Here is a 12765-nt window from a genome sequence, read left to right as displayed (position 1 = left end):
GCAGCTTTCTAAACAAAGGCCATTTGTCCTATTTCCCCCATAACCATTAACATCTGGGTCAGCAGATGTCAAGAAGGGTGGGTTGCTGGTATTGGTTTGGGTTTTTTTGTTTGGTTGGTTTGGTTTTGGGGTTCTTTTTTTTTTTTAACTACAAAACTCTGGAATTAAGACTTAGTAAAACACCCTTCTATATTTGAGGCACCTTTTTAACAAGAGCAAAGTATTTAAGTATGTAGCACACGTCAGTTGGGTAAGAAAGGAAGAAAATTAAAGTAATATGCTGATTACATACCCCATATTTATGTATTCCCCTAAATTAAGGAGTCACAACGGGAGAGTGATTCACTACTCAGAGACTGGCCCATGTGCGTCCAGGCCAACAACTCACAGCAACTGGAGATACAAAACCCTAAGTTATTTCCTACAAAAAGCATATATATATTTTCTCTCCTTAGTTGATGCAAAACTGATTCAGGTTCACTAAGCACAATCAAATAGTTTCAAATTAGTAAAACTAGTGTTACATCTGTCAGCGAATTCTGCATGACTGCGTGCTCAATAAGCATCTGACTAATAGATCCTGCCATCCTGTTTCAAAAAAAGGCTTTAAAGATCTCTCAGGCCACCTTAATTGTAACCACAAGCTCCTAGACATCTAATAAACTTGACATGATACAGATAAGAAGCTACACAATCAACACAGTGGGAACATCAGGAATTTGTTCCAGCTGTTCATAAAAGACCTACCTGCCTAGTAGTGTATGTACTCCCCACCACAATTGTGGGAAAATCATTATTTCATCTCTAACAAATATTTCCATTTGTGCATGCTATGCCTTTTTCTAAGCATCTTCCACAATATTTAAAAATAGATTTCTCATACTGCACCATTATCTTTAGCTGGCACAATCAAGCAGACCTCACTCAAAGTAAGTAAAGGTATCTCATCCACCCTTAAAGAAGCTTAATGTTGATGAATATCATCACTACTAACAATTCTGGCTACTCAAATTTGGGACAACTGTAAACCATAGTTGGGAGAGACTTTTCCCCTCCCCTTTCTTCCAAGACAGGTTTTGGGGGAAAGAAAAAAAAGGCTGTGAGTTTATAACATCACTCGTCACCAAGACCAGTCCCTATGAGCACAGGTGTAAACTTTTTAAATTCTCAAAAATTTAAACCTTACTTCAAACTAAGGAACTCTTATCCATATGCAAACAGCATATGGCTTGAAGTGAAGAACAGCCAACTATACCATGCATGTGGGCTTAAGTTAAATGTTACAGTAGATGCTGGGGATAACATGGAAAACAGACAAATAGTACTATAATGGCCTAGAGTACTGCCATAAGAATAGCTGAAAAGGTAGAATAGAAAAAACAAAGCTCTTCACAATCAAGATTACCAAAGAGGAAGAAAAATCTGGAAATTTTGAAGAGCTTGTTGTCGCTGCTCTTATGAAATTAAAATGAAGCTCAGTACACTACTATTTACAAAACAAACTATGAAACTGGCAAGGAGAATAACAGCATAGGCTAAAGGTCAACAAGACTATGCATTTTTTGAGTTCTATTTAAAAGAAATCTTCCTAAGTTCATATTCTATAAAATAAAAAAATACAATTGAATGTCTATATAGCCTCCTTTAGGAAGCAAATACGCCACCTCTTGCTATGACTTGAAGATTTGATTGTAACACAATATCCAGCAATTTCTGCAAGAGTCCCCACATATACACGCAATAGAAATTAGTTTTATAGCAAATATTTCACCATTATAAAGCAATGGAAGTTCTACAGAGAATTTTTTTTCTTTCTAGTCATAAAGGGAGTTTTACTTTAACACTTCAGGCAACTCCTAACAGAAATGCAAACTTCTCGACAACAGTGTTCAACACTTTGAACTAAGACAACTGAAAACGTAAGAATCATACATTGCCTACCGTAAATAGGCAATCTGTGCTGGTTTGCTTTGCTGGTGTGTTCAGCTTTTGCTTTTCCTGTTTAACTGTCTTTATCTCAACCCATGAGTCTTCTCACTTTCACCCTTTGGTTCTCTCTATCATCTCACCAGGGGGGAGTGAGCAAACAGTTAAGTTTCCAGCCAGGGTTCAACTACTACACAAACAACTTTTTCTGGATTGCTCTGAGATAGGCCATAAATTCCAGAAGTCTACAAGCTCAAAACTAATGTTGACGGAAAGGCATCAAACACTGACTGTGTAAAAGGGCAAAACAACCCCAAATCGGCACAACAAAATGGCACACATCACCTCCCAAACTCAGTACTTTTACTAAATAACACACACACCTGTTCCTAAAAATATCCTAACATGTCTAGACAGAGTCCTATCTATCTCTTGTGGACCATCCTATCTCACAGCAAAGCAGATAAAAATTGCTCCTAAGTATAATTGCTAAAAAGAAACCAACCCAAAACCAAAATAAACCACCCACACCAAACACAGGGCCTTGAAGCCATTATGTCAGGCTTTACAGATTCAGCTGTATGAGTTACCCTCACTACTTTCTGAATGCAAAGCCATTGGATCTATCATTTCTGCCTCTTCTTTCATTACCATGTTTGCCTTCATCCAGACATAAGGTTGAAGTGAGCAACAGCAACAAAAAAAGCCTAATATTCTACCCTCCACGTTTTTAATGGCAGAGTCTATTACACTTGCTGTATTGTAACTTCTACATTGCAAAAACTTTCAAGAACTACAACTATAAGTTTTAAAGACACAAGTGATGTTTAACAGCTATTAATTCAGCTGTCCCAGAGAGGATAATTGTCCTGTCAGTATCAAATATGATGACAATTGCCTGTTAGGAACAATTGGTACTTGAGCAATTGGAAAACTAAGAGCACCACAAAACACACAAAGAACTATGCACTTTCTCAGTGGTAAAATAAAGTGCATTTCACTTAGCTGCAACAATTTCCATATATGCTAGCAGCTGCAGAGGCTGATCAAATGAGGATGCAAATTCTTACAATTTTATTATTTTGTTTCGGGTGACCACATGGAATTGTATCACCTCTATATTACCCACTGTATTTTCAGCATAAACCTAAATCTCCACTCCTCAGAGTTCCCGATGAAACCATGAGTAATTTCTAACTTTACACAGTAAAGACAGTCTCTCAAGCACAATAATTTTAGCTTTCTGTTGTACTATACAGTAACAAGGTGTTCATTATTTGACCTTTGGTCTTAAACAGTTTGAGTTCTTTGGTACTTGCTTCTTCCACTTTCAGCACCAAGTCTCACATCTATTTACAAGTGATTAAACTCACTCTTCCCATCTCTCTTTCTCCTACAGACATCAATTTGTAATTCTCCACCTTTCATCAAAGTAGGTCACACTGTAGGCAAAACTGTTAGTCCATCAGCCCTCTTCATTTCTTGAAATGAACTGCTTCTAAAACACGGAGGATACTCCTGTTTTCATTCTTCCTTACAAGCTACCACTCTTTGCAGTCAGCCAGCAAATAGCTCAAACACTATGTCTCGCTCTTCAGTCCCACTCTCATGCAGTTATCCTTGTAGGTAGAACTCAAGTTTCAGGATGCTGGAGCTGTTTGAAGAGCCAGACACAATGTCACTACTGTAGATAACCATTCAGTTTTCCCGTATCTCAGCCCTATCCAACCCTCCTTGAGAACAAGCTATCACTTAAAGAATACCTGTATTTTTATTATGCTTTCTTTCTGCACAAGGCCATAACTGATAAGGGCAAGCCAAATGGACTGAAGTTAGACTTGGGTAGAAGGAGGCTACTTTTTTTTTTGGCACAGTGTCACGGTTTTTTCAGAACTGTGCTAATGCACTTTAAATAAACCTAGCTATCTGGTCACTGACAACATGTACACACGCACGGCCTGGATAAGGAAAAGGGTGTTAATCTTAGAATACTTTGTTGTTTAAGGGCTGACTTTTCTTACTCTTCCCAGTCCCCATGCAAGAACATGCAGCAGCAGAAACTCTCGCTAGCGCCTCCGAAACAGAGGAACACAGGACGGAGCTCCCAGAAGGGCTCAGCCCACGAGGCCACGCTGATGCTGACGCCGTCCCCACCGGCCGTGCCTGTGCTCACCCTGCACACCCGTCCCCACCGGCGCCCTTCCCGTCCGGCCCGGCCCTGCCCTTCCCTTCCCACCTTCCCCTCACGGTCCTTCCCGCGGGAGCCCTCAAAGGCCCCAGGCCGCCCGCCGCTGCCGGGCTCCCCTCCCCGCCCACCCCTGGCGTCCCACCGCCCTCATTAGAGGGGAAGGAAGAGGCGCGGCTCTGAGGAACCACGGCAGCAGAATACGGCCGGACAGAGCCGCTCCTCGGCTTGAAGGAGGCTGCGTCTGGAGCCCTTAACCCCCGCCTCTCCCTATGCCCTCCTGCCCCGAGAAGCGGGCACGGCAGCTGAGACACCGCTGCTCCATGGCCCCTCACTGCCTCTCCGGTCCGGTCCTGTCTTACCTTCCCTCCTGCTCAGGGCCATGGCCCTCGGGCCCTCCCAGCCGCGCCTCTCCCGCTCTGCCCCGCACGGCCCGCAGCCCCGCACTCGCGCTCCCCCTTCTTCCTGCTCGCGCCTCGCGCGTGTCCGTCACGGGACTGGGGCCGCGCTATTGGCGGAGGCGGGGGCGGGGGCGTTCTCGCGCTCCCCCGCTCCGCCCTCCCGGTCCCTCCCGCTCCCCCCCGCCAGCCCCGTCCGGCGCCGTTGCCCGCGGGCTCCGGCAGGGGGAGCGCGGCTGCGCAGAGCCGCCGGGTGTCGCCGTCGCGCGCGCAGGGAGGGGGGGGGCGGCGCGCGGGGGAGCGGGCGGCGGCGGTGCCGGTGGTGGCGGTGCCGGTGCCGCTGGTGCCGGTGGTGCCGGTGCTGCCCCGGCGGGGTGAGGCGCGGCCGGGGTGATGCTGGCCGCACGCCGCTGCTCCCGCTCCCGGCCGGGCGTCTCGTGCACCTGACCGGCCGCCCCGCGCGCAGTCCGCGCCCGCCGCGTCAATAATGCACTAGAATAATGTCAGCGCTGAAAAAGGTACGGACGGCGGCGGGGACGGCGGCAGGCAGCGAGCGAGGGAGGCAGGGAGGGAAGGAGGGAACGGTCTGCCGTCGGGGCGCCGCCGCCCAGGCAGCGGAGGGAACGGGGGAGCCGGGGTCCGCGGCGTGAGGCAACCGGCGCCGTCGAGGAAGGGTGCCCGGGCGGCGGGGCGAGGGCGCGCCAGCCGCGCCGTCGGTTGTGGTGTCCTCCCCCAACACCCGGGCGTCCCGGCGCCGCGCTGGCCGTGGCGGGGGTCTCGCCGTGGCGGGGTCTCCCTGCAGTTCATCGTGGGCAGGACGGTACATACAGGCGGCGTGGTGCTCTGTGCCGGCGCGGGGCGGCTGCGGGCTGGCACCAGCCGCGGAACACGGGGAGATGGGGGTGCGGGGTGGGGGCACGGACGGACCTTCCGTGGGGTCGGGAGATGCTGCACGCGGAGCCGTAGCACCGGCGACGGTTTAAATTTTGGGAGTGCGTGATTTTCGGGGCTGCCTAGCAAGGAGGAGCCGGGACTGCAGCCGCGCCACCGCCTGCACCTCTCCCCTCTCTCCCCTTCCCTCTCTGGGGGGCACGTCGGTGGGGCCGCGCTGTGCTCCCGGCCTTGTCACAGCCTCCCCGGAGGGGCGGCGGGGCCGCAGCCCGGCATCCGCGGAGAGATGGGTGCCTCCCCGCGTTACCCTCTCCGGCTCTGCGCATCGGCCGCGCCGCAGGCGCGCAGGGCTTACAAGTCCGCGAGCGCGGAGGCGCGTGCCGTGGGCCGGCAGCATCTGCCGCTGGTCGCCGGAGTGATCACGGGTGGCTCTCCCCGTGGGGAGGGGTGGAGTTTGCAGCCGGTTTGGCCGAGCGCCTCCTCAGTCCTTTGGTACAGCATCTGCCAGAGGAAAACCACTAACCAGCACCGGCGCTAAAAACGCAGCTCGCTCCGGCCCCTCTCGCGTCCCGGAACGGAGCCTCCGGACCGCCCGGCGGTCGCCACCTCGGGGCAGGCGGTCCACGGCGCGGATCGGTGCGGTGGGGCCGGTGCGTGTCGGGTCGGTCCGGTGGAAGGGCCCGGGGGTACCCTCCAGCTGGCGGGAAGTGCCGAAGGGGGATTCGCCCACTGCCCGGCTCTCGGTCGCCGCAGTTACCTCATCCTTTCACCGCCGGTGCCCCCGATCTGCCAGCGGTGCCGGCGCCGTGCAGCTCGGTGTTGAGCGGTAAATGCGTATGGAGTGCTTCGGCCTCAACTTCCCTGAAACTTCCAGGGGTTTCTTACCTGCTACGACGAACCTCTTGTTGTTCGGTTCCGATTGTGCTTCGTTACGGCACAAGTTTAGACTGGCTTCATGCGTCTCGGGAGCAGGTGATATTCGAATCTCTTCCAAATTAAAGCATTTAGAACGAGATCGAGTGCTCCAGTCACTCCAGGTGGTGTGAGCCCAGGAACTCGAGTGCCCTTCCCAGAGGAGGAGTGTTCAGTGTGTGTTTCTCTGTGCTCCGGTGCCGCGCCGCAAGCGGAGCGCTGGAGAAATTCAAAATACTGAACGCCTCGAGTCATTTAGATAGCAGATGGCTGCAAGGGGGCATTCTGCCTGGAAAAAGGGTCCCCTAGACATCTTCGCCTGCAAATTCAAGTGCAAATGCTTGAGAAATTTGGAGTGTGTGTGCGTGTGTGTGTGTATGTGTGTCTTAGTAGCTGAACACTGTACTGCAGGTTGAGATACATCAGGGGAGCCACTTAGTTGTGCCGGACTTGTTTTAGAGAGCGACTCTGGTTTAGGGCAGGGGATATTTTAGAGTGCAAATGTATTTGAGGTATCAGTCTTTCACATCTGTGATTTATTTAATTTCCATCTTTATGTTTTATCTTGAAAACAGGAAAAGTAGGAAGAGTGGAAGTTTTATATTTTTGTGCTTTCAGCATTATAGCAGTTATACTTTAAAGTAATTTCCAGATGCTTTGCGCAAAATGCTTTCAGCATTGCAAGTTTTAATTTTACTGTGCATGGCTATTTTCCAGTGCTAGCCAGATTTTATCATTTATATTTGAAAGGTTGTTTCTGTCCCTCAACCCCCCATCATTTTGCATGCTTTTCAAGATGTCTGGTATATAGTTAAAATGGACTCGTATGATGTTCGATAGTTTTATAAATTACAATTATAAGCATTGGAGATTTAATTCTGAGCACTGCAGTCAGACCCTGTGTGATCTGAAATAATATTCTTAAGTTAAAGAATGCATTTATTATGCCATTGTTCAGTTACACACAAAATAAAAACTAGGACTGTGAAAAAAATGATTCTATTTCAGATTATTTTTATCTTTTCGTTTTAGTACCATAAATTGCCATTTGCATTTAGTTTTGCTTATATGTAATCTGCACTACAACAGTATAGGACATAACTCTGTTAACTGTTTAGAATTCCTAGTCCCTCTGAAATTACTTCAGATTTCTGGTACAAGTTGAAGTTACACTTAGAGTGAAGTCAGAACTGCTTTAAGGAAGCATTTAATAACCAACAGACACAGACTGCTTTTGACAGAGGTGTTGAGAACATGTTTTGCCTATCTTAAACACATAAAACAGCACAGTCAAATCCAATGTTTGCTGAATTGGTGGTAATATTCCTAAAGACTCAGTGGGATCAGGATTTCACTTTTGTGTGGGGCAGAGTCCCACCACTATTAATGGTGATGTTGGCGGTACCAAACCATTCGAAGGAAAAGTTACCTATCACAACAAAAATGTCAAGATCCACTATGGGTAATTAAAAATATAGTTTAATGAATTACAATAAATTAAGCAAGTTATTTTAATACTAGTTGGTGGATGTGATAGGAGAAATGTATCCCTGAATAAGGCATTCATACATGAACCTGGGTAGGCCCTGGGTATTCAATGCCCACTGTGAAACCCGGTAGCATCCCACTCAGGAGGTCCCCTCTGCAGGCTTCCCTCACATTGCTCCTCCTGGTCAAGTTACCACTTCAGAATTAGAACAGTGTTTTCTGTCAGCAGATGTTCTAATAGGAAATATTAATAGACATAGTCCAGGAGACTGAATTTCAGCTTGACTGAGAGCTTTGTGTGGCTAAATTATGGACATTTGAGTAATTACAGGGGTAATTTTTGCATGTGTTAAAACGTTATTTGACACGTGCTTTTGGCAGGAACTCTTTTTCCTGTTTGCAATTACATGTAGTCAAAGCAATTTCCTTGTATAGCTGTGATAATCCCTATGAGCGGTTTTGGGAATAAAAAGAACATTGAAATAACCCTTGTTTTTTCTGAGGTGTGCCATCAGGGGGCTCTTTCAAACTGCATCAGTCAAACAAAAACAGCTGCTTCACTTCTACTTCATGAACAAGTCTTTCTTGCTGCTTCAGTTCCTCACTATGGTGAATTTGTTTATCTAACCATGCCTAGTGAATGAGAGGACCACTAATGAAGAAAGTCAATATTAGCTCATCAATTATTACTGTATTGAAGAGAGGCTTTCAGTTCTTAGAAATATATTATATGGGCCAAAATATTCCAACTGAATACAAAATACTCTGCTAAGTGGGTATTTTGTTTGAATAACTACTGAAGAGCAAATATGTGTAGTTCAGTTTGCCTTGCAAAGATTCGTAGTTGTCCACAAACCATATGGCTTTCTTAACTCCAGTAGAGAAATACCTCTCCCCGTGGCAGATACACTATGTCAACAGCATCTATGGTCAAATGCAAGTAGAAGTGGGCATGGATGAATTAGAATCTCTTTTAAAGTAGGCCTGCTGGAGACCACAACTTCTCATATTTCAGTCCATAAGTATCTCCATTATAAAATTTTATTTCTTGGAACTGATTATAGTTCATCACAGCCAGTTTCTGTTGTAGGGTCCAAAATGATTCATTAAAGTAAAATAAGTACTCTTCCCATGATATTTGTTTAGGAAATGTCAAGTAGCAGTTTATTCATTTAGTACATGCTCAGTTGTGATGAGAGGGTGGAAAGCACTGCAGTTAGATTTCTCTATCAGTGTTTTAGCTGCATACATATGTCTTCAGTCTCACTTCCCTTTTATCTGTTTCTCACTATGCTTTCTTAAATACTTGATCTATGCATACCATTTACTTATCTTCTAGGCATTTTCATTCCACATGTGTCACACTTCTCTGTCCTTACCAGTTCTGAAAATGAACAGCAAATAGCATCTGATATGGCACTGGCCTTTAGCCCTCTACATCTTTTTGTACTCATATAACCACACCTGCAGCTATAGCAGAGATCTCTGAAGGCTTTTATCTCTGTCTATTCTATTCAGAAGATGCTGCTGCAGCTGTGTGTAGATAAAGTAGACAAATTGACAGTAATGAAACATGAAGAAAAAATGGTAAAAGACATACATAAGTACAACAGAACAAAAATCAGTAACTTAGAAATTCCGATTGCACATATGCACAAATAAAATAAAGTGTGTACTAGAGCTTTCTGTCTATGGATAACTCCTCATCTTGGGTCCTTCATAGCTGCTCCTTCTCCACAAAAATCCTTCAGCTCCTCCCAATTTTATGTCTTCCATCCTAAATACTCTCCTTAAAAAGTAAATTTGTTGTGTCAAAGGAGAAGAGAGCATCTTATGGTTGTCAGATTGACCTGAGCTCAGGTTGACCCCAAAAAAAGTTGTTGCAAAACAAAATTTATTCTAGCAATTGTAAAGGTTAGGTCTTGATAATGGAGTTGAAGGCACAGTTAACAAAGCATAGAACTAAGAAATACAAAGTCAGGTTGTAATTGGACACCAGTCTCTTATTTAATGGTCATTTCAGGTGTTTCTGGCATATCCTGGAAGCTGAGAGGCTGCTGAGCAGTATTCTGCCTCTGGAGAGCTGCCTTTCAGAGAGAACAACAGCCCCAAAGAAGTGATAGGGCAGGACTGAGAAAACAATTAAAAATGCTGTTTGTAGTGTGTCTTTATTATCTTTCTTATTTAATTTAGATGATTTTCAGCAATCCCTAAGGTGTGAGGGAGAATTAATATTTATTGTTTAAACTTGTGTGGAACCTAATTGCTCTTAGCATGCTGGTTTTTTAAATATGCTGATTTCCTACATTTTATTTTTGTGCATTGGTTTCCTGTGATTCTTTACTTCTTGAAAGATAGGCTGGTGACTTTTCATAGAAACCATATATGATATCATTAGCGACACACATTATCAACTTAACCTTTAAGGAAGATTTTTCCAAACTCTTTCGCTCCTGCATGGACTTCTGTAGCTCATGCATATGCAGGGGTAAAGAAATATGGTTTTGTATTATTGTGTGGTTTACTGGCAGAGAGGAGTAAGAACTTCCCACCTTTCACACCTGCCTTCTACTTTCACAAGTAACCTACAAAAATAACACAGAACAAATAGCTTTAGTTGCTGCAAGTGGGAGATTTTTTTTGACCCTCTTTTTTTTTTCCCCCTGAATGGTGGACAGTAGAGAGGAGATCTCAAGTAGTTACTCCTTTTATTTCTTTCAGAGTAATACAAAAATAGGGGGTAGGGAAAAAAACCCCAGAGGATCTTCCACTTGGATATTCTTGTTGATTTATGGCTTAGTAAGTCATTGGCATATAAAGCTACAGAGCATATAGAAAAGGAAATATATTGGAAAAGGAAATGAGAAAGGACAATCAAGTTGCTTGAAGACTGTATCTGTCTGAGTTTTTTATCTACCCTTAACCAAGCTTCTTCATGATGATATGATGTATATGAAATATGTAGACTTAATAATGCTAATTTGCCTTTTTTAAACTTGGGGCATGAAACATCCCGTATGAAGAAGAAGTTGCGTACAAGCAGTAAGTATTAATATCCTCTAGCTGGGGAGACTTTGGGCTCCTGTTGGTAAGAGCGACACAAAGTTCACCTTCCCTCTGAAGGGCAATTCAAGCCCCTCTGATGTTTCCAGCTCTTTTTGGCCACACGATGTGAAACTGATCTTTTCTTTGAAGGCAACTTGTGGTTTTGTTACCTACCATCTGGCCTGTTTCTTGGCTGTCTTGGGGTTATGTTTTACTTAAAGGTAAGACATTTTTCAAGTGTGATTGTTAAGTGTTCCTGTTGTACATTGTATGTATGATAATTTGTTCGGTCAGCAACTTTGATCTCGTTCATTTGAGGGTCTGTTACAAATGGTGTCCTTTAGGAATAGTCACCATAATCTGTATTTATACAGCAAATGTACAAAATTCATTTTCAGAGCTAGATAAATCATTGGATTTAAGACAATAATTCTGATATTTAAGAGATTAATTTTAAAACAACTAATGTAAGTGATGTTTTCTTAGTATCCTAACAGAAATTTAAATTTATTCTTTCCAGTCTGGAATTCAAAAGGATAAAGAGGACTGTTTCTTTTTCCATAAGTTTTACCAGGTAGAGAAATCAAAATGTTACATGTGGGCTAGGTATGGCTCCTTCACACCACAGAGTTAACTTAAACTGCAGTATGCTATGAGTTTTAGATGAATGTTTTTTTCACAAGTATTTGCAGTTCATAGCATTATATGCAAAAAAAGGTAGCAGTACATCTGAAAATGCAGCATTACTTTCACTGCCAGTCCTGAAATGCATTGGATTCCCTAACGTCTCCCATCTCCATGCATGTCAACTATTATTCATTAGGAAGAGGTGAGTTTAAGTCAGGTGTTTCAAGAGAAATTATGTTGATGAAGTTGAAGAGTGACACAATTAGTTTTGATATTCTGTACTTTTGTAATTGTATGAGTGGTAAGTAATTTGATAATAATTTTCTTAACCAATAATTTAGAATTTACTAGTCCAAATTCTTAATATATGTGTCTCTTCTAAAAGAGAACACTTGTCTCTACATAATTTTTCAGCCTCATTCCTCATTTTGTAAAGCGTTCTTATATCATACTGACCTGTCCTAGGAAAACTTGAACTTTCTACACTTCCAAAATTTCAATTGCAACAAGGCTTAGAAAGTTATATATTACTTTTTGAATGCAAAAGCACATACTCTAACCTTCAAAACTTATGAAACAGATGACCAAAGCAGCATAGTAGATCTAAATAGTTAAATTCAATAGTTTGAAGGTCTGATGTATTTCTTTTCAAATTAAGAAGTGATAAATTGATTTTGGACCCTTTCCAAAGTTTCTCTTTTTCTTCCCTAAAAAATATTTCTCTGCAGCTAAAACAAATTGTTAAAGGTTACATGAATCAGTAGAAATATTATTAACATCCACCATTAAAAGATCTTCTACAGTGATGTCTGTTCATTCTTGAGATCATTCATACTGTCGTTAATGTTCTTTTTTGAGTTTGAGTTTTCTTTCTGACATATATTTAATTCTTAATTACTGTATTTCGAAGTAGGATTATTAATTTCATAGTCCTAGTACATTCCTTAGTAAGTGTCTCATCTGATACATTAATATTTTTAGCATGTACTGTGCTTATGATTTAGAGCAGAGTAGAAGTCATTCTCAAATACTCCTTGTTGTGGATAAATTACAAAATACACTGTCTTTGCTAACCTGTGTCAGGTCTGTGATTGATTCCCTGTGATTTTCTGTTCTTTTTATTTCCCAAAATTTTCATGAACTGCTATCTTAAAAATGATGCAGAAACAGCAAAACACAAAGCTGTCAAGAGCAGCTTATGCCAGGCTGTAGAATGCTGCTTCAATCAATAATACTAAAGTTTCACCTGGATACCTGTATCATGTTCAGGCTGCAATCTCTTTCAGGAGCTTT

General features: G+C 43.7%; 1 protein-coding gene across 4 annotated transcripts in view; it reads right to left on the bottom strand.

Annotated features, from left to right (window-relative positions):
• ERICH1 (glutamate rich 1) overlaps window positions 1-4592 on the bottom strand; it is an 87086-nt gene extending 82494 nt beyond the window's left edge. For 3 of the 4 annotated variants that reach the window (XM_030447654.1, XM_030447655.1, XM_030447657.1), the window contains exon 1: window positions 4474-4542. In XM_030447654.1, coding sequence (XP_030303514.1) covers window positions 4474-4495 — 22 coding nt within the window. In that variant the 5' untranslated portion in view covers window positions 4496-4542. Of the gene's footprint in view, window positions 1-4473 lie in introns of all 4 variants that reach the window. The other variant, XM_030447656.1, reaches the window with a different exon arrangement.
• Window positions 4593-12765: the final 8173 nt, after the last annotated feature.

The sequence above is a fragment of the Calypte anna genome, chromosome 3, assembly GCF_003957555.1.
Source record: "Calypte anna isolate BGI_N300 chromosome 3, bCalAnn1_v1.p, whole genome shotgun sequence".
In the NCBI taxonomy this organism is placed as follows: Eukaryota; Metazoa; Chordata; class Aves; order Apodiformes; family Trochilidae; genus Calypte; species Calypte anna.
Note: the sequence above shows the minus strand (reverse complement) of the source record. Positions and strands in the feature narration are given on the sequence as shown.